Source organism: Pollachius pollachius (assembly GCF_949987615.1).
Source record: "Pollachius pollachius genome assembly, chromosome: 5".
Classification (NCBI taxonomy): Eukaryota; Metazoa; Chordata; class Actinopteri; order Gadiformes; family Gadidae; genus Pollachius; species Pollachius pollachius.
The window spans coordinates 15,900,617-15,920,057 of record NC_136938.1 but is presented as its reverse complement, the minus strand read 5'-3'; the positions used below and the strand labels follow the sequence as shown (position 1 = coordinate 15,920,057).

The following is a 19,441-nucleotide window of genomic DNA, read 5'->3' as shown; positions in this document are numbered from 1 at the left end:
AGCACTTCACCTACATATAGCTGACTGGCTATTATGACAGTTTTGCCAAATATTACAGTAAAAAAATTACCCACCCTAGCTTTAAGCGCGTGTGGGCTTATGGTGTGTTTCCTAATCCTCGGACGCCAGCCTTCCGAGTTGCACTTTAGATGTCATTTCCGGTCTCGGAGCATTTAAACTTAAATTCTGCTCTGTTTTTCTGAATAAACGAGATACCTCAAAATCCAGAGGGAATTTGGGGGGGAACCCCGACGACGCAGGCAAGTGATTGTCAAGTGGGACGATAGCCGTTTGGGAGCAATGCTGACTTAATGTCTTACCAAAAAAATCATCAAGTAATCATGAAAGAAGTCATGCAAACCTGACAAAAAAGCTCACGATGTGAGCTAGTCTTCCGAAATTTTCCACCATGTTTGTTTACATTAAAGTAACAAATTTTGTTGTGAGACATCCGGTTTTTAAAATCAGGACTGGGTTTTTGTTAAAAGGGGAAATATTATGAAAAAAAAAACTTTTCTGGGATTTCGGGTGTTCTTTTGGGTCTCTGGTGCTCCCACACGCATATGAACTTTGAAAAAAGTCTGTACATGATTTTTTGAGTGAGATATGCATTTCTGAAAGTACTCCGGCCTACAGTTACCAAACAAGCAAGTCAGTTTCGGCGCCCCTTCCAACGTAGGAAGGGGGCACATTTGAATATTACCCACTTCCCCACCCCCCTCCAATCAGAGCATAGCTAGGATTTTGTGGACCAGCGGACGAGCATCTCCGGCGGCAGTCCCGCAGCTCAGCTCCGGGAGTACAATCCCTTTCTCCGGCGGAGGAGACATGGAAGAGAAAGGGATTGTACTCCCGGAGCTGAGCTGCGGGACTGCCGCCGAGCTCCCCCTGCCAGACTGCGGCAGCTCCGGCGGGTGTACTCAGGGAGCTGAACTCCAGAACTGCCAAGCTCCGGCGGGGGGAGCTCGGCGGCAGTCCGGCAGTACAATCCCTTTCTCCTCCGTGGCAACTCCGCATGAAGAGTTTAAACCAGCCATCACCTCCACATACACTCTCTGAGCTCTGAGATGCCAGTACTGAACGCTCTGCTCTTACTGTTAGAATTCAACCAACTCTGCCAGTGTTCTGGTCATCAGAGGAGACTGAATAAAACCACCTAGGTGGCATGTGGCACCCACCTGTAGCAGGGAGGATAAATACAGTGAAGATGTCATATTCAAATGTGGTGCACAAAGTTTTGGGCATTTGATATGTTGTATGACATGACACAGTGTACATATTCACATAGTTTTTTAAGGGAAACTTTTCCAAGGCAACAGTTAAGATGTCATTAGGGGGTTATGCCACTCAATGATGTGTACAGGTAGACAAAACCCAAGACACCTCAATTCATTAGTTTGTCAATTCATGGACTCACCATGGCAAAGACTCCAGAGGGGTTTATTTTGCGAGTAATGAGATCACTTTAGCAGGGGCCATCCATATCAAATAGCTTGTTCTTCTCAACGTTGTTTACAGGTATAATGCAAGCTTGAAATTAGTGTGCAGGGGGTAGGTAAAACAACTGACACACAGAAATTTGATGAGAGATTTGTACATACTTCTGTTCATTGGAAAACACAATCTGAAACCAAGACAAATGAACGTCCACTTTATAGTTTACATCTCTAGGCCTTTGTATGAAGAAATGTCTTCAAGTGAGTGTGTTTTCATTTATCGAAACAAATTTCAATAAGGCACTTACGTATCTGTTCTTCACAAAAAAGGTTTGCAATTTTAGTAACCATCAGTTCAATATAAATATGGAATACATAACAAACAACATGTCAATAGAGTTTCCGTGAGTCAAAGTAGGTATCGTTTTAAAAGGCTTTGGCATGTTGCCAGCCTCTATGATAGAGAGGGCAAAGATAGAAGCGCGTCTTTTTTTCTTATGACAAAGCCCAGAGCAAAGTGCTGCAAGGTGTATAATTGCAAATGATCACTAGGCACAGCTATAGGGACCTCATTCCCCACGACCTCAGAGGAATAAGCATACCGCTGTTACCATGACAACACGCTGGCTTAAGGGGTTAAGAGGACCAGCCAGGGGAGAACCAAGACGCTTTAGCGCTTGTTTGTGCAGAAGTCATGAGTCACTTTCAATGGTTAATAGGTAAGTTATGAAAATCACATGATAGACTTAGTGGTACGTGAGATGACCATGTGTAAACATTGGTTCAGATGGGCGGTTATGCCCTTCATGAGAGAGTGGATAGCAATCTTAAACGAAGTTGGGTGACATTTCAGGTGAATACTTTTTGGATATGCTCCAGCTCAGAAAATGTTGGCACTCACTTTTTTTGTGTCAACATTAGATACGTTAAAGAACCACTGCCGATGTGAATCATAGAGTTTTTCAGATATGATCAGAACTTGAGGACATACGCGACAGGGAATTAGGGCTTATTTTTACTAAATAGATACAATTTGTGACTGACAGACTCCCATATACTCCTATATACTAGAAAAAATGCATATAAGGTTAGGGTGTCCAGACGTCCCTGTTTTTCAAAAAGGATAAAAAAATATATATTAATAGTATTTTTTTCTTGTTTTCTCATCAATATACATTTTCCTACAGTTGGCAGATAGACTTAGTCTCAAGTCTATCTGAGAGGCTGTGACGTGACCTCACTAAGCGGCGATATATCTATCGACTTTCTAAGCAGGAATTGGCAATTATGAACAATAGACTATCATTACAATATAGAAATATTCCATATAAGAGTAGCTACTTTGGATATTTTCGGGCTGGTTTATCAAAGCCTTAATCACATCATAGTCAACCATAGGGCATCTAGGCTATTGCACAATAATTATACATTAATAAACATTTACCATGATGAGAATATTCAATATGTCCCCTTTTTTATATCAGAAACAATAATCTGGTCACCCTAAATTAGGCATCAGTTCCTAAATATCCCTTTTATTCTGATACTTAAGGCAGTGTGTCTCTGGTTCTGATAAAGTAGTGTGCTTTGATAGCACACTGCCGTGCTAGTATTGTTCAGTGTACAGTAATAAAACATTTTTACCAGAAGATGGCAGTGTTTCCAAAGTCATAGCCGGAAGGTTTTAACATAAAACTTTGCTTATATACAACCGAAAGCATCTAACTGATATATGAATAGAGTAAATAAAATATATCTTAATATGAGCTATTTAAAAAATAAAATGTAATTAATGTTAGTCTACAAAGAGAACTATTACACAAAAGGCTCAATCTTTTTCTACTTAGATTCTTTGTCATTTATCTTCTTTCTATGAAAATAATATGGGTAATTCAGGTCCACAACTGAAGTATAAATATGAGTCTTAAAGAATAGCACTTTTAATTGGAGAGTTTTTACAAAACTGTTAAACAAGGGTATTTAAAGGTCAGATCCTACACACACACACACCAACATAAACACACAAAAATACGCACACACTCACTCAGCAAAGCAGCCTCTTGTATAGCAAACCCCTGATTGCAGCACTACCCAACACAACTATTTAGTAACCTCCCCCATTAAGAATTCATTGCAATGATACCCTTGCTGACGCAAACTCGTTCTCAAGAAACCTCATGGGTGGAAAGAAGAAAAGGAAAAGATAAAAAAAAGAGTTTGAAAGTAAGGAGGACAGTATATAATGTAATAATTGCAACGCATTGCATGGACCAGTTATCAGATCAAACATTTGCCTCTCGTCCACGGGGGACCGAGCCCTCAAGTGATGGGGACGGTGGTGGGCCGGGGGGACAGATGGGTGACCCACCCAACCCCCACACCCCCCAGTGACTTGGGCCAGGAGCTTCTCTATGTGGCCTGGCGGCAGTCAGCTTGGCCAGATTCTTCCCTCTCTAATTCATAATTAATGGTGGTTAAAACTCCACGGTGCCCTTTCCGCCCATTACTCCCACCCCTGCAACGACCAAATGCACTTTTCCTGCTTCTTTTTCCTCTTACTGAGAGAAAGATGGTGGGTCCGATTTTCTTATTTCCATGTAGTGTTTATGTATTTACCATGTAGCGTGACTTGCCTTTACAGCCTTCGTCATTCACTTCATCATATTATTATTATTATCATTAGCTTACTAATAATTAGGACTATAATGAAGAACTATTCATATTATCAATGATGTATGGATTATCATTATTAGCAAGAACATTGAGATCAGATTGCTGAAAGCTGAAGAAGAATCGTCTGAATTAAAAAACAACCAAAGAATTCTTCTGATTTCAATGTGGGAAACAGATGGTGAATGTGACTACGTTACACTCTGATACGATATGAGGTGTAGTTTGGTGGGACTGATGGTGCAGAACCCCGGCAAACAGTGAGAGACGGTGTGTTCCCAGACGACAAGGTGAGGATGGGGTGGCTGACAAGGAGAAAACAACAGGGTTGGAAAGAGCTGTGCCAACCGAGCCAATACTAGTGATGACGCAGTACATTCAGAACCAGAAGGCGTAGGAGATGGAGATGAAGATGGTGGGGTGGGGGATAGGAGGTGCAGAGATAGCAGTTTTGACAGCATCATCAACAAAACGCGGTCTTCTTAAGGCCAGTGAGGGAGGGAGAACTCTCTGTGTCTGTCTGTCTGTCTCTCTGTCCGTGTGTGTAAAGGTTATATAGGGATCACGCATGCTTTATTCATCACTCATGCACATCTTCCCTCCTCCACTATTAAGAAGGCACACAGCAAAAATATTCAATAAGTGTTCAACAGTAGGCTCATTTGATCTAGCGGGGGGGGGGGGGGGTATGTACGAGTCCTGCCTACAATTCCTCTGTTATCACAATATGCCTCAAAGCATCTGAGACAGTGACGAATGTGTGTGCGCGTATAGTGGGAGGCTGTTCTTAAAAGTAAGTAAAGAGGGAACGTAACATAATTAGGATTGAGAGAAAGAGACAGAGACAGAAACACAGAGAGAGGACATAATAAGGGTTAGATTGTATACCCTCCTGAGGAGAATGTAAAATGTCAGCGTCTAGAGGGTTCGCAGGTTCAACCACATTTTGGATTTTCTGAACTAATTGAAAATATCAAGACCAAATACCAAGAAGTCTTGTGTATTGTTAATGTACCAAATAAATAAATAAATGGAAAGAAGAGCATCTCTATATTGGAGATACATGTAGCAATTTGTGATGCAACACATTAGTGCAATGTGTCTCAAGCTTTAATAGCAACCATCTTTTCTATTTTTTAATCAGCCCCACGTTGCTTATAAGAAGAAGGAGAAGGATAATTATTCACGTCACACACAGCATACTCACCCCTCAGGGCCCTTTAAGGTTACCAATAAGTCTAATGTGTAGAACCTTGGAATTTTAGGTGGCGCACCTATGGCAGAAACCATGGAAACACCATAGACCAGAATCGCTTCAGATTAGGTCTACATGCACACAAAACTCAGTTAGGCAGTGAGTATACTACAGTAGCCAGGTTACCAAAGCTAGATCAGTTGAGCTCCAACCATAGTATTAGAGGACCACCATCAATAGTCCTTGCCTTATTGTGTTGTTGACTTACATATGTTTGTTGATGTAAGTACTTAGCCACCGTGGCGATGGCACCCCGTTTCAAAGAGTCTCGAGGAGGGATGCAAAAACCCATTGTAAGGTTCACATACGGTTGGTTCGGCCTCAGATAAACATGAAGGATCAAACGAAAACGGAAGCATACTCATAAGAAAATGCTTTTATTAACGTTAAAAGGCATTTTTCATTAAAGCACAAATAGTTCTATAAACACATCTTTTACCTTTGAATACAAAAATGGTAGCATGTGCACATTGTGCTTGGATAGACAGCTCTGTACAACCGCTCTCCCTCTCTCTTTCTCTCTAGGGCACCCTGTGGTGCAACGACCCCCAGCAAACATTTTATTGCATAAATCACACGACCACATCTTGTCGTATGCTTTGAGTCTTTTTTCGGGAGCAGGAATAATAGATATATAAGGATAGGACTGGATAGTTTGTAAAATAGCAGCTTTCTAAACAAAAACAAACAACTTTTTTTTTTTAAACAAATAATGGTTTGTATATGGTTTCCTGAAAGGAAGAAAATGCTAGAATACAAATAATAATGCTAACTAACTTGATGAGACAATACATAGTTGTGCTGTTGTATGTCAAGCAAAAGGTTGTACATTTCTGCAAATGTATTATACCATTCATCTACCACTGAACATTGAGGCTATTCGATGCTATAAACATGTTTTGCACACATCCCCTCTGAGCCACATTAAAGACATTTTAAAAGTCAGCATTCTACAGCATTTTTCAAGAGTTCAAACGCTAATTGGTTTTAACAGAAATTATACAGTCAACTTAAATTAAAAAAAATGCTTTGGTTTTGAACACAATATCAGGATTCACACCCAGGTCGATACCTTTCCAAATTTGTCATTTGTTTAAATAACGATTTCTGTTCCAGTATCCTGTCAAAATGGCTTCCAAAGAGGCAGGCTATTGTTTGGGGACGCCAACAGGATAAAATGAACAAAACAAGACAAAACCCACATGCCGATTAAGGGATCCTTTTTGCAGGCTCATTTCCGGGATAACATTTTTATAGTTTCAAAATATAACCTTTGCGGCTGAATGTCAACTCCAGTCATTAGCAGTCTAAAGGCGTGCTTATACGTAAAAGGATTTATATCAGATAGCAAGAAGATGAAGGTCAGAGGCAGCAGAGGTCAAAAAGATGCTAGTTTTAGGAGTTTGAGACACAGCTCTTCCCTTTCAAAACTTTTTTCTTTTGAGTTAGATTATTTGAGGCTCATGATAGTTTACACCATGCATTGTACCTTGAAGAAAGGACTAGCAGAAAGTTGCTGTGAAATGCAAAAAAAATAAACTCAGCAAACTAACTGAGCAAACTCTAAAATGAAATGACCATGGAAACCAAAATCGTTGCTTAATTCAGCCTGTTGGCAGTTTGGCCTTGTTTTTTGGAGAGGGAGGTGCATGTGAACATTGTCGCGTCGCTGACTGGATATGGTGTGTGTGTATGTATACGTGTATGTGTATGTGTGTGTAGGCAAGCATACAAGTGGCTGGCCCGATCACTCCTGCAAACAGTCAGGGTGTAAAGACACTGAGGAGAGGGACGAGTGACAGGCTGTCTGGGGAGAGTGGTATGGTAGTGAAAGAAAGACCCATCTTTATATTTTATGGAATATAGGGAATTCTTTAGTAAACAATAAACTGAGATCAGGAGGCACAGTTGATCATAGTAAAATATACATTAAATATACATAAGTGAACACCTCCAATGCTACCAATGATCCAAAACTGTCTACATACAAATTTGTAATCAAAGAAATGCATATATGACTTGAGCCAAGCTGGCAAGCAGCTTGACTGCTGCCTTCCTTTTAAAGCAGACCGACCAATCGCATGCTAGCACCTGATTGCCTCAGCCTTGCAAAGAGGGACGGCGTATACCACCGGGGAGCGATAACGGGTTCACTTATGTTGCGGTCGGGCATTAGTGGGAGGGACAAGAGCGGGGGCTGCCCGCTGGCTTCTGCGGCCCCAGCGGAAAGTCTGGCTTTTCCGCTCTCAGAGCAATCAGCATGAGCTGACCTACGGGCGGGAAAGAGTGCCCCTCTGTCCATATTACGCCCGAGAGAGGTTCCTCTGGACTGGGTATCAGATTGCGGTCAGGTGAGTAGGGGAGCCAAGGGAGCAGTAGTTGGCAAGCACTCGAATCAAAATGGGGGTGGGCAGATTGGAAAATGACCTTAGACACAGCTGAACGCACGGTGGATGGAAGTGTGTTAACTGGAGAATTACAAGGCAGGGTTTGCTTTGAAACATTGTCCTCTTTATACTTCATCAATGCATTAGTGTCATTATCAGTAAGGAGAATCTGAACGAAAGAAGGAACCCATCAGATGTACAATGCACAAGAGTGTGCCGACCAGAGAAGGGAAGACTATTTTAAAGAGCAAAGTTTTCCCTCCAGATTTCAATGGCAATATATTGATCTGAGAAGCACCATTAGGCAGCTTGTTTAGGAGACCACCCATTTTTATTTCCAGTGAGTGCCTCCGGAAAAAATCTCCTTTACTTAAAACACTCCAATATCATGTCAAGTTCCCTGTGTGTTCTCCAGTTCAAATAAACCATCCTTTAGTGTGGAGAAAGAAACAGAAACAATTGAACAATAACCCAACTTAATAAACACTGAATATGGATTTGATTAAACCTCTTCTTATGCCAAGTATCGCCCCCAAATATATCAATTATTGATTATGAAAGCTTTCTATAAAGTATGCAAATCTGGTATGAAGTCAACAAAAATAAAAATGGAGACCCGCAATGGTGATATGAAAGAATGATGGGTGAATAAATAAACAAACGAGAAAACTATTTTACTTTTTGTTTAGCATCACAAATTGTTGCTTTCAGATCAAACACACACACACACCCAACCTCCTGCATACACCGTAGACAAACAAGCACTCAGAAACTAGGCCTGTACATAAATCCAAACACTAGTTGAAGAGGGATGAGAGCTACATTTATGTTGCACTAAATATAAAACCAAAGACTGCAAAAGAGCTCATCAGAAATGTGAGGGCTTCCATTTAACAAGCCCCCCTGAGCTAATTTCGCCTTTACCAAAACATCCACACGCAAACTCACGCACACACACACACACACACACTCGCGCACACACACACACACACACCTACCAACTCACTCGACCCACACAGAGCTACTCCTCACGTAACGTGTGTCAATGTCACGAGTAGTCCCGGCTAATTGTGCTTGGCTCGGCCCCCCTTCAGGTAGCTCTTCCACCGCTTCACCACGTCCTTGAAGATGGCGGCGTTGTCTATAGACGCCAGCAGCTGCAGCTGGTTGATGTGCGTGGTGTGGTAGTCCCAGCGTGCCAGGTTGGGCGCCGTGCCCAGGATGAAGTGCCGCAGGTCGTAGATACTGCCCGAGCCCGTGTCATACAGCGGCAGCATGGCCTTCAGGGACTCCATGCCGCGGCTGAACAGCAGGCCCGCCTCCCGGCCTTGCTTCTCGTCCGCCGTCTCCGACAGGTCGTAGAGGCCCAGCAGGGAGAAGATGAAGCCGTTGAGCACGAAGGAGCTGGGCGTGGTGGGGTACTCCTCGTACCAGTCGTACTTGTTCATGAACACTGCCTTGACGCCGTGCTGCGCCGACGCCGTCTTGTAGGGCCCCGTGGCCTTCAGGGCGGCGGCCATGTAGGCCTGGTCCCGGGTGAGCAGGTAGGCCCGCACCAGGGTGGACATGGCCTGCCCCTGCGCCATGGCCGAGTACCACCCGGGCTCCAGCGGGCGGAAGCCCTCGCCCAGCTTGCGCGTCACCATGATGGGCCAGCCGCCGCGCTCGTCTTGGTTGCGCACCAGCCAATCGCTGGCGGCGAAAAAGGCGGCCGTGTGGGCAGTGGTGGAGATGGTGACGTTGTCGACGAAGCCACGCCCATGGAGCACCAGGCGGACCACGCGCCTTGGCATGATCTGGGTGGGGACGGGAGACGCGGATTGGGTGGATACGGACAAAGAATAGCTGGAATCAGTTAACGGTGTAAGTCTGCGACTCACTTCCTCAGCTCGAGGACATCTGAACATGATGCTTGCTGGGCCTCTGCTGCCCGAAGCAGCCACTAAAGCAGGGGAATAAATGGTGCCTGGCTGGCACTTTTTATTTAGCTACCCTGCTCATTATTCAGTTTGCCTTCTTTCACCTTATTTCTAAACGTGTGCAACACTTCCCTATTTTAATTGCTGTGGCTTTGAGCATTCAGCCTCTCCTACAGAGACACTTTGGATAGAAACATCTTCTAAATTACAACAATCAAGCTTAAAAATTATACTGGTGCACCTAGCTTGAATTGAAATAACTCCATTGAACAACTTGGCCAGAACCAAAGCAGGAAACCAAAGCCCTCAGGTTGGACGGTACCTTGGTGGCCTTGACGACCTTGGTGTTGGAGAGCCCTACTCCCTTCCGGAGGTCTGTGACCAGGTCCCGGGTCAGCGTGGACCAGGTGGTGCGGGTCCCAATATCGTACGTGATGTCGCGGTCCTTGAAGGCAATGAGCTGCGTGTTGGTGACGTAGTGGATGACGAAGGGGGGGCCCTTCTCGGTGGTCTCCAGCACCACGGAGAAGCTTCCGTTGGAGGTGAACTTGAGGTCCAGGCTGAGGATGAAGTCCTTGGAGTTGCCCAACGCTAGAGACACTCCCTCAGAGGCATCTGTGGATGCGAGAGGACATTAAGGAAGTGGAACTACGAGACAAACAGGAAGACGAAAACAACCTTGTTCTTAGGATCTCTTTGGACCAAAAAGAGGTTGCTTTTAAGATTAGGAGTCATACAGCAATAGCTCAGCTCAATTGGTATGCAAGAGCCCAACTTATCTCTTGATAATGCGCTTTCAAGCCATCAAAATCTATTCTGTAGGCAAACCTTAATCCACACTGATCACATACATTCTGCAAACGTACTAGAACATTTCAGGAAAGACACTGTCAGAACCTTGTCAAGTGCGATTTCCTTTAAGAAAGCCTGGCTAACGGTGGCTGCGAGCATAAGATCGGAGAGAGAGAGAGAGAAATATGGTGTGTGTGTGTGTGTGTGTGTGTGTGTGTGTGTGTGTGTGTGTGTGTGTGTGTGTGTGTGTGTGTGTGTGTGTGTGTGTGTGTGTGTGTGTGTGTGTGTGTGTGTGTGCAAGCAAGCGCGCGAGACTGAGAGAGCGAGAACCGGACAGGTAGACAAGTCCCTCCTGGGATGACAATACAGAAGTGTCAGTGTGCAATTGGGCTTAATTAGATGGATACCAGACTCGCAGAGGAGAGAAGAGACAGGGGAGGGAGGAAAAAAATACGAGCAAGAGGGCAGAAGAGAATATGGAAGATAAAGTGACAATGAAAAGCAACTGGCAAGACGGTGTAAAGTAGAAATGAATGCAGCTCTCATAACATCAACAATTCTCCCATTAGCATCATCCCTGCATCCATTCCCCAGACGACAGAACACATTGCTCCTGCCCACCGTATGTTCTCATCCTGTTATGTGCTCTAATGACTCGGGCCATACCATGCATGTGCTCGGTATGGCCGTCTATGGCTCGTCTGACATAAGAGCACAAAATGTATCTGCAGATGGAGACCTATTGAGCATTTCTTCTGCTGTTCAAAGACGCTTGCCTTATTACCCGTATTGTGACGCGTGTGTTGCTGCTGATTTGTTGCTGTATACCTCTGCCAAAAGCTCTCCCTGGGCCATTCAGTTGATCACTTGGGTTTTTCTTGAACTCATTGGATGAAAAGAACGGACTGCCCCGCTTAACTTGTCTGCTCCGTGCCCCTCTATAATCAAGCCATCAGGGCTCCCTGAGGAACCTGGGAGTCAAGGAGGCGAGTTAGCAGCACAAGTAGCGGAGGGTGGGCGGCAGCAGAGACAGCGTTCCGAGCCACAGGCAGTCCCCATGGAGCCAGCAGCGGCCAACCAAATGAGCCTGCTGTGGTGTAGTGTGTGTGGGGGGCAAATGAAGGATCTCCCCAAAGAAGAGACAGAGCAGCAATGAAAAACCATGAAGAGGAGTCGGAGGGAAACATTTAAAAGGGCAGTGGAGAATAGAGTTAAGAATAGGTAGAAGAGGGCAAAGAGAGGTGGAGGCAGACAGACAACCTGCCAGGGGCCTCTGGTCGACTCTTTAATGCACTCATAAATCCATTACTTAAGGCAATCCACAGAGTAAGTGGATTTGTACTGCGGCCCCACGATTACCCGGACATCAATAAGGGATGGGCCAGGAGCAGACCAGATCCCATCTTCCCGACATGGCGCCCGGTATGCTTAGCAATGAGGGACGAGACATATCTGCGTGTGCGTCTGCGTGCGTGCGTGCGTGCGTGCTTGCGTGCGTGCTTGCGTGCGTGCGTGCGTGCATTTTCTGCACCTGTGAGCTGATATGAGCAAGAAGAAAAAACGCACGCACACTTCCCAAGCAGGCATGCAAATGGAAATGCGTGTATGCGATAGTGGCATTAAGCCATGGAGTTAATTAATTCAGGGGTTGCGCTGTCTAACCTCTGCAACGAGAAAGAGGCCATAATGGGTACCAACTATTGTATCTCACTACCGTCTTAAGGTACAGCATCTGGTACATCCTTGCTAACTATCAGGACAGAGAACATTGCAAGTCTAGCAGCAAAAAAGTGGGTGCAGAATAAAAAGACAAGGCACAGAACGAAACAAACAAAAGTACGAGCCAAAAATCTAGGATTTGAAAGCGGCAACGCAGAATACTACAGTGCACTTAAGTGGATTTTGGGGGACTTCAGGGCTTTTTTCCAGTGGCCAAGAGAGAAAACATGAAAAACTAGATCTCAAATTATGATAAGGGAGGGAGACGGCAGCAGAGACAAAAAGAAGAAACGGGAAAAAAAAGGATGGGAGAGGACATTTAAATGATTAATAATCTCAATATAAAAAGAAATAAAAATAGCATGCAGCTTTTTGATGAGTGAAGTACCATAAGCAGAATTTATGATGAGTGCAAAACTTGAATCTGATGGAATCAGATGGGAGGAGGAATTGGGCTGGAGGTGGTACTGGTACTGAGAGCCCATGATGGAGGAGGGGAGGGGAGGCGAGGGGAACGAAGACAGCCGAAGGGGGGATCTGTGAGGCGATAATAACGATGGGGAGGCGTTGGGGCAGAGACGGATGACGCGACCAGAAGAGTGAGGGCGGCAAGTGTCTAGGGTGGAGAAATGTAAAAAGAGAAATAAGAAAGATGAAGGAAGCGGAGAGGATGAGGGAGGTTGGAGGAGAAGGATAAAGGAGGGAGGGGGTGGCTGCCGGGTGGATTATAGCTGAGCGTGAGCTCAACTGAAGAACCAAGCGTATGCGAGTGAGCTACGGAGATTGAAAAGAAGAGACGCGGCAATGAGCGAGAGCAGAAACACAAAGAGATGTATATAAAAGATAAAGGATACGTCCAATCGCGGAACATTGAAATTATACGAACCGAAGCGATAGCAGCCGGTATAAAATTGCGGCCATAATCACATTTCTGTATGGCTTCTAGAAGCCACAAGGCCTGCATGTGATTGTATTTGGGTCATGATGAAAACTAATGGACGTGCAGTTGAGAGGAGAGGAGAGGATGTGAGGGGTGTAGGCGGGGCCCCTCCACTTCTTCCACATCATTGTTTCAGAAATAACAGCGTTGGCAGCAGATGGAAAAGAAAAGAAACTTGTTTCAGAGGGGGATTTCTTCGGCAGAGCGTCCTCAATACTGCATGATTGTCTGGCTCGTCTCGGGGTAGGTGAGTAGAATTGATCAGATGGGCGCCAGGTTTTCGCAGCCTTCCAAGGGCTTCCAGGAAGAAGGTTTTCATGACATTTTTAATTGAGTAAAAACGTCTCTGGTCTGTTCCACTCCCCGTCGGGTGCAGACGAGGGCAGAGCCAATCCCTATTTTGCATTACAAGTTTATTTTACCCCTCTTACCCCATAGTTGCTCTCATTGGAGGTACTTAAAAACAATGACAATGATTTAAATTGAATCTAGTACAGATTAACCAATCCATACAGTTAGATTGTCAGCTAAATATTGATACTTACCAAAGGCTGGAATTGTTTCAAAATATCTGCTTTTAATATGGTTTCAAAAAACCTATTTTTTTAAATGTTGTTTCATCACTTTGAATGAAAAAAAAAAGAACACACCCCAAACCTTCCACCAGCACGCTTATATGCTTGTAGAAATAAAGAGCGGAGCCATCCTGGCCTCAGCGGCAGATCGTCAGACTCTGGTCGTGTGTTTGCACCTCCGAGCCACCCTCAGCTGCTGTGTGCAGTCTGCAGGAGATAAGCCCCTGCCTGCCAGGAGGTACGAGATAGATGCGTGGAGGGGGAAACTGGCTTACCAGGGGCGCTGAACTGTCTGACGGCGGTGGCGCGTGCCTTGTCGTGCACGCGGCTCAGGCTGCAGCCCTTGGCCACAGTCCAGGGGGCGCTGCCTGATGCCCGGCCGTCCCGGCGCTGCTCGTCGTCCTCCTCCACCGTGTCATACACCTCCACGCGGGGCGGGTGCTCCGTCAGGTTCTTGCTGTAGTGGCTGAGGCCGTACTGTGCGATCTGGATGGCATAAAAGTAGCCCTGGGGCCCCCACTGGGTGGAGAGGGGCACGCCTGGGAAAAGAGGGGGGGGGGGGGGGAGACAGATATCATTTTTGGTACGAAAACAAAGTGGACCACGATAAAACATTGAGAAGCATTGAGAAACCAAGAGTCAAGCAATGAGGTTCCTTGATCGATTAATAAAATGTATTTAGTTATTTACTCTTTAAAACTATAGATCATAGCTTACAAGTAAGATATTTATCAAGATAAAAAACATTTCAAACATTAGAAACATGGCAGTGCAAAACGGCAGCCTCCGTTGAATAGGACCCAATTTCTATGTAGATATGAACAGATATAAAGGACTCAATCTAAGGTAACGAAAACATGATTCTTATTTTCATGGGTTTATACAGTAATTAAAAACCTAGTAATGTGAATATTGTATTCCATTTCTGCAAAGTCCATTCAGCTATAGGCCACAACAAACTGCACCTTCAACATCGGCCTGTATTCCGTTAAGTTGGTAAAAAGACAGGTAGGTGTGAAGGAGCATACAACTGAACAATGATTGTAAAATATAATTATTATGTATTAGTCAGTAGCTGTAAGAATATTCATGCCGCAGGTTATATCCGTAGCAAATTTATTTTAATGAGCCTCATGGAGCAAGGCTTTTGGAACATCCCTGTTATTATGGATATTTTAACAGAGCAGTGACCAATCGCAATTATTACGATGTTGGTTCTGCAGTTCGTCTACACAAGTAATTGATTGTGTTGTTTGGTTTTTTAGTTGGTTTAATGCACACAAACAAAATCAATTAGACGGAATGAACAAGCAACGGTATACATGTGCCTTAAACCAAATTCCATAAAGGGAAACTCTTCTAATAAGAGAAAATAAAAGGCGGGAAAGAGGTTTGGGGAACCATTAAGGAATAATCATTAAGGGCAACAAAACATTGACACTGGGAGAGGTTAAGTTAAGGTAAAAAGAGACAAAAAAGATAGGAGGTGGTGTAGGAAAAAGAAGGGGAAAATGGCTTTTATATTTTGGCTTCAATAAAAAAACGATCTCTTTCCATAAAATATAATATGAATCTTCAATAGAATGATTTGAATCACATTATCAAACAGAGCAGAATAAAAGCAAATCTGGGAAGAGAAGCTGTATTCAGACTCAATGGGTTTTCTGTGAAAAAAAGTTGGTAAATATCCTAAATGAAACACACTTTACTGCAGAAAGGAATAGCGATCGGAGAGAATGTGCAGAGGTTAGCTCCCCCAGGATCCTTTAAGTCTGGGAACATTAGGATTTCAAGTGGACAAATGTTATGGCAAAAAAAGGGATCCAAATAAATCAGAGACCTTCCCAGACAACACCATCGACCAGCATTAGGTGAGCAAAGCTGCAATGGCAATCAAAATATGCAAATATATATTGCACTTGCACATATATTTTAATATATCTGACAAAGCATGCTCATGCGGTTCTTTGTTTCATTATGATAGTTTGTGTGATTCAGCCAAGATCAGACACATATGGTCGTGCACCAAAAAGTTAGTTTCCCAACCCGGATCCATTTCTACCCACTAACCCAGGGGTCGGCAACCTGCGGCTCTTTAGCCCCTCAGCCGTGGCTCCCTGCAGTTTTCTTAAAAAAAAATAAAAAAAAAAAAAATATATATATATATATATATATATATATATATATATTATATATATATTTTTATATATATCGTCAACTAAACGAGAGGTCGCAATGGATGCGCAATAGCGCTACCGTGAGGGGGGGAGTGAATGACAAAGCTTCGTTGATTTGCAGGTGGCTAATCCCAGTAGGAGTTAAATCTTTAACTGGCATCTGGCATCAGGAAGTAGCCTAGATGCTGCCATTGGCAGGAGGCGGGACATGCCAGTGAGCCGCCAATCAGCAGCATCCACCGTTGACAGCCAATTGCACAAACGAATACTGAGCGAGAAGGGTTTACAGCATTAAAGTTCGTAGTCAAAAAGTTATTTAGCTGTGTTGAATATTAAAGTTTCAGTACGTTATATTTTGATAATAAAGGTCCTTACAGTTTTTTCATTACTTGACTATTGTATCGCTATGCTATGCTATGCTATCTATTCCTTGTTTACATTGCTGGCCACATGACAGCTAAAGATTTAACCATGTAACTCCCTCTCTGACTAATATTGAGTAAACTTACCATGGATAAATCCAAGAAAAGAAAAGTGGCAGAGGAAAATCGAGATTTTAATTCAGCGTGGACAGATTCATTTGCTTTCAGTACTACTGATGCAGGCTTACCTATATGCTTGATATGTGGCGAGAAATTAGCCAATAACAAAAAATGTAATGTTGAAAGACATTTCCAGAACAAACACTCCGCATTTGCTGAAAAGTACCAAGCAGGAGATGAAAGGAAAAGAGCGATTTCGGAACTGCTGCGGAAATGTGAGCAGAGTAAAATTACTTTTAAGAAATGGATCAAGTCTCCAAATTCAACAACTGCTGCTAGTTTTGCGGCAGCTCAGGAGATCGTCAGGTGCGGAAAGCCATTCACAGATGGAGAATACTTGAAAGAGACATTCATTAAAATATCAGAACATCTATTCTCGGACTTTAAAAACAAAACTGAAATTGTTCAGAAAATTAAAGATATGCCTCTCTCTGCAAAAACCGTAAAGGACAGGACCATTAAGATGTCAGAAAACATCACCAGTCAACAAATTAACGACATAAATTCAGCTCCAGCATTCTCCATCGCCTGTGATGAGTCCAGTGATGTGAACGACATTGAACAACTAGCGCTGTTATGCAAATACGTGAACTCTGACGGGCCGCAGGAAGAAATTATTGAGTTGATACCGCTCAAAGGCCAAACACGGGGGGAGGACATTTGTGAGGCTGTGGTGAATTGTTTAAAAGCCAAAAGGAATAAATACCACCAACATGGTGTCAGTGGCTACTGATGGGGCACCTAGTATGAGAGGAACACAGAAGGGGTTTATTACTTTACTTCAGAAGTCGCTGGGTCGAGAGCTGCTGACGTTTCACTGCATCCTGCACCAAGAAGCACTGTGCGCTCAAACATTTCCCCCCGAATGCAAAGAGGTGATGGACCTTGTCATTCAGATAGTCAACAAAATAATGGCAAAAGGGTTAAACCACCGACAGTTCTGTTCATTGTTAGATGAAGTCGACAGCGCATATTCGGATCTCCTGCTGCATAACAAAGTCCGGTGGCTGTCCAGGGGAGAAGTGCTTAAACGGTTTGCGGCTTGTCTGGAACAAGTGAAAACTTTCCTGGAAAGTAAGGGCCTCACCTATCCAGAACTGGAACACCCAGATTGGCTGGAAAAGCTGCACTTCATGGTGGATATGACAGGTCACCTTAACATGCTGAACAGAAGTCTCCAGGGAAAAGGAAGCACTGCCCTTCAGCTGCTGGAGTATGTTTTGGCGTTCGAGCGCAAGATGACAGTGTTTGCCAGAGATGTGGAGTACGTTCTCTCACTTCCCCTCCCTGAGAGAGTTCAAAACGTCACACAACATCAATTGTGAGTACTTGCAGCACACGATCATTGCAATGCAAACTGCATTTGGACAAAGATTCAGTGAGTTCAGAAAGGAAAAAAGCACATTATCCTTCCCCGTCACACCCCTGGACATCGACCCGTCCATGCTGAACATGTCAGCATTCACTTTCGTGAGTCAACCCGATCTTGAAATTGAACTGGCTGACATAGCTGACAAAGAGGTATGGGTGTCCAAGTTCAAAAGTCTGACAGCTGATCTCGAAGACGTCGCCCGTCGGAAGGCTATTCTCGCTCGAGAACACAAATGGAGCGAAATAGAAAACCTTCCCAAACCCGACAAATTTGTGTTTGAGACATGGAATGCAATTCCCGAAACTTATCACAACATCAAGAAGTATGCCTTTGGAGTCCTGTCCATCTTTGGATCCACATACTTATGCGAGCAAATATTTTCTAACATGAACTATGTCAAATCAAAATATCGCTCACGCCTCACAGATGTCAGCCTGCAATCCTGCGTTAAGATGAAGGTCACGTCCTACAGCCCCGACATAGAAAAGCTCAGCAGTGATGTTCAGAAACAGAAATCACATTAAACAGGTGAGGACACTACAATTTAATAGGCTATTATTTTGCACCAAAAAATATATATTTTAGAAACTGAGCTGGTGTGTTATTTTGATTTTTGTTCAGATTCGATGGTTTATTGCTGTGGCCGAGGAAAAATCAAGAGGATGACAACAAACCTATGTTTACCTGTTTAGGTGTTCTTTATGTTTAGACTTATTATAGCCTACTCGTTCTATATGTTTGATTTATTTCAAAGTTATTTCTCCTCTTCATAAGAGTTTGAGGTTTTCCTGTTAGAACAGCAATCAAATGTTCAACAGCTTTCTCTTTGTTGTTTTATAATTTCATGAATGCAACGAACTATGTTCTTTATGTTTAGACTTATTATACTCGTTCTATATGTTTGATTTATTTCAAAGTTATTTCTCCTCTTCATAAGAGTTTGAGGTTTTCCTGTTAGAACAGCAATAAAATGTTCTTCAACAGCTTTCTCTTTGTTGTTTTATAATTTCATGAATGCAACGAACTATGTTTTTTTTTACAGAGTGTCACAGGGAGGGGGTGAATTAAAAAGTTTGCGGCTCCAAACATTTTTTTTTTGCGGGAGATGGGCCAAAATGGCTCTTTTGATACAAAAGGTTGCCGACCCCTGCACTAACCCATTAAAATATTGAATTAATTAATAGTGTGCCTGCCTATTTTTCAACCTTTCAACAGTTTCACTATACGCAATATGTGTTGCTTACCATACCATAACTTCTGACCTGCCTCCAGTTGCACACTAACTCAAGCATGGTGCGTTCACCCAATCGAACAGCACTCCCGCCTCAAAGTAACCAATCAGGGAGGATCAGACACCGATACTTCCCTTTTATGACCAGCACGTTTCTTTCCCGTCATCTTTCGCGTCATCGTTTTGGAGAACTATTATTTGGTGGATTGAGTTATCAGGTGGTGGGTATGTCTTAGCAGGTGCTGGATAAGTCTGTAGGGGCTTTGACTGAGGCTGGGCAGTTCTGTGGCACACATTTGCTCCGCAAACGGCGAACAATGCACAGTTCAGTGGCATTGGAATCCTGTGTACAGGCTTAAAACTTTGGAACTGATTTCGGTTGTGCAAGATAATGTCTGGCCTAGTTTTCTTTTTTTCTATGCAGTC

General features: G+C 43.7%; 1 protein-coding gene across 1 annotated transcript in view; it reads right to left on the bottom strand.

Annotated features, from left to right (window-relative positions):
- Positions 1-5,822: 5,822 nt before the first annotated feature.
- glceb (glucuronic acid epimerase b) overlaps positions 5,823-19,441 on the bottom strand; it is a 45,075-nt gene continuing 31,456 nt past the window's right edge. Inside the window, exons 4-6 of the mRNA XM_079736821.1 lie at positions 13,969-14,232; positions 9,990-10,282; positions 5,823-9,544 (exon numbers count right to left, since the gene is read on the bottom strand). Coding sequence (XP_079592947.1) covers positions 8,813-9,544; positions 9,990-10,282; positions 13,969-14,232 — 1,289 coding nt within the window. The 3' untranslated portion in view covers positions 5,823-8,812. The remainder of the gene's footprint in view (positions 9,545-9,989; positions 10,283-13,968; positions 14,233-19,441) is intronic.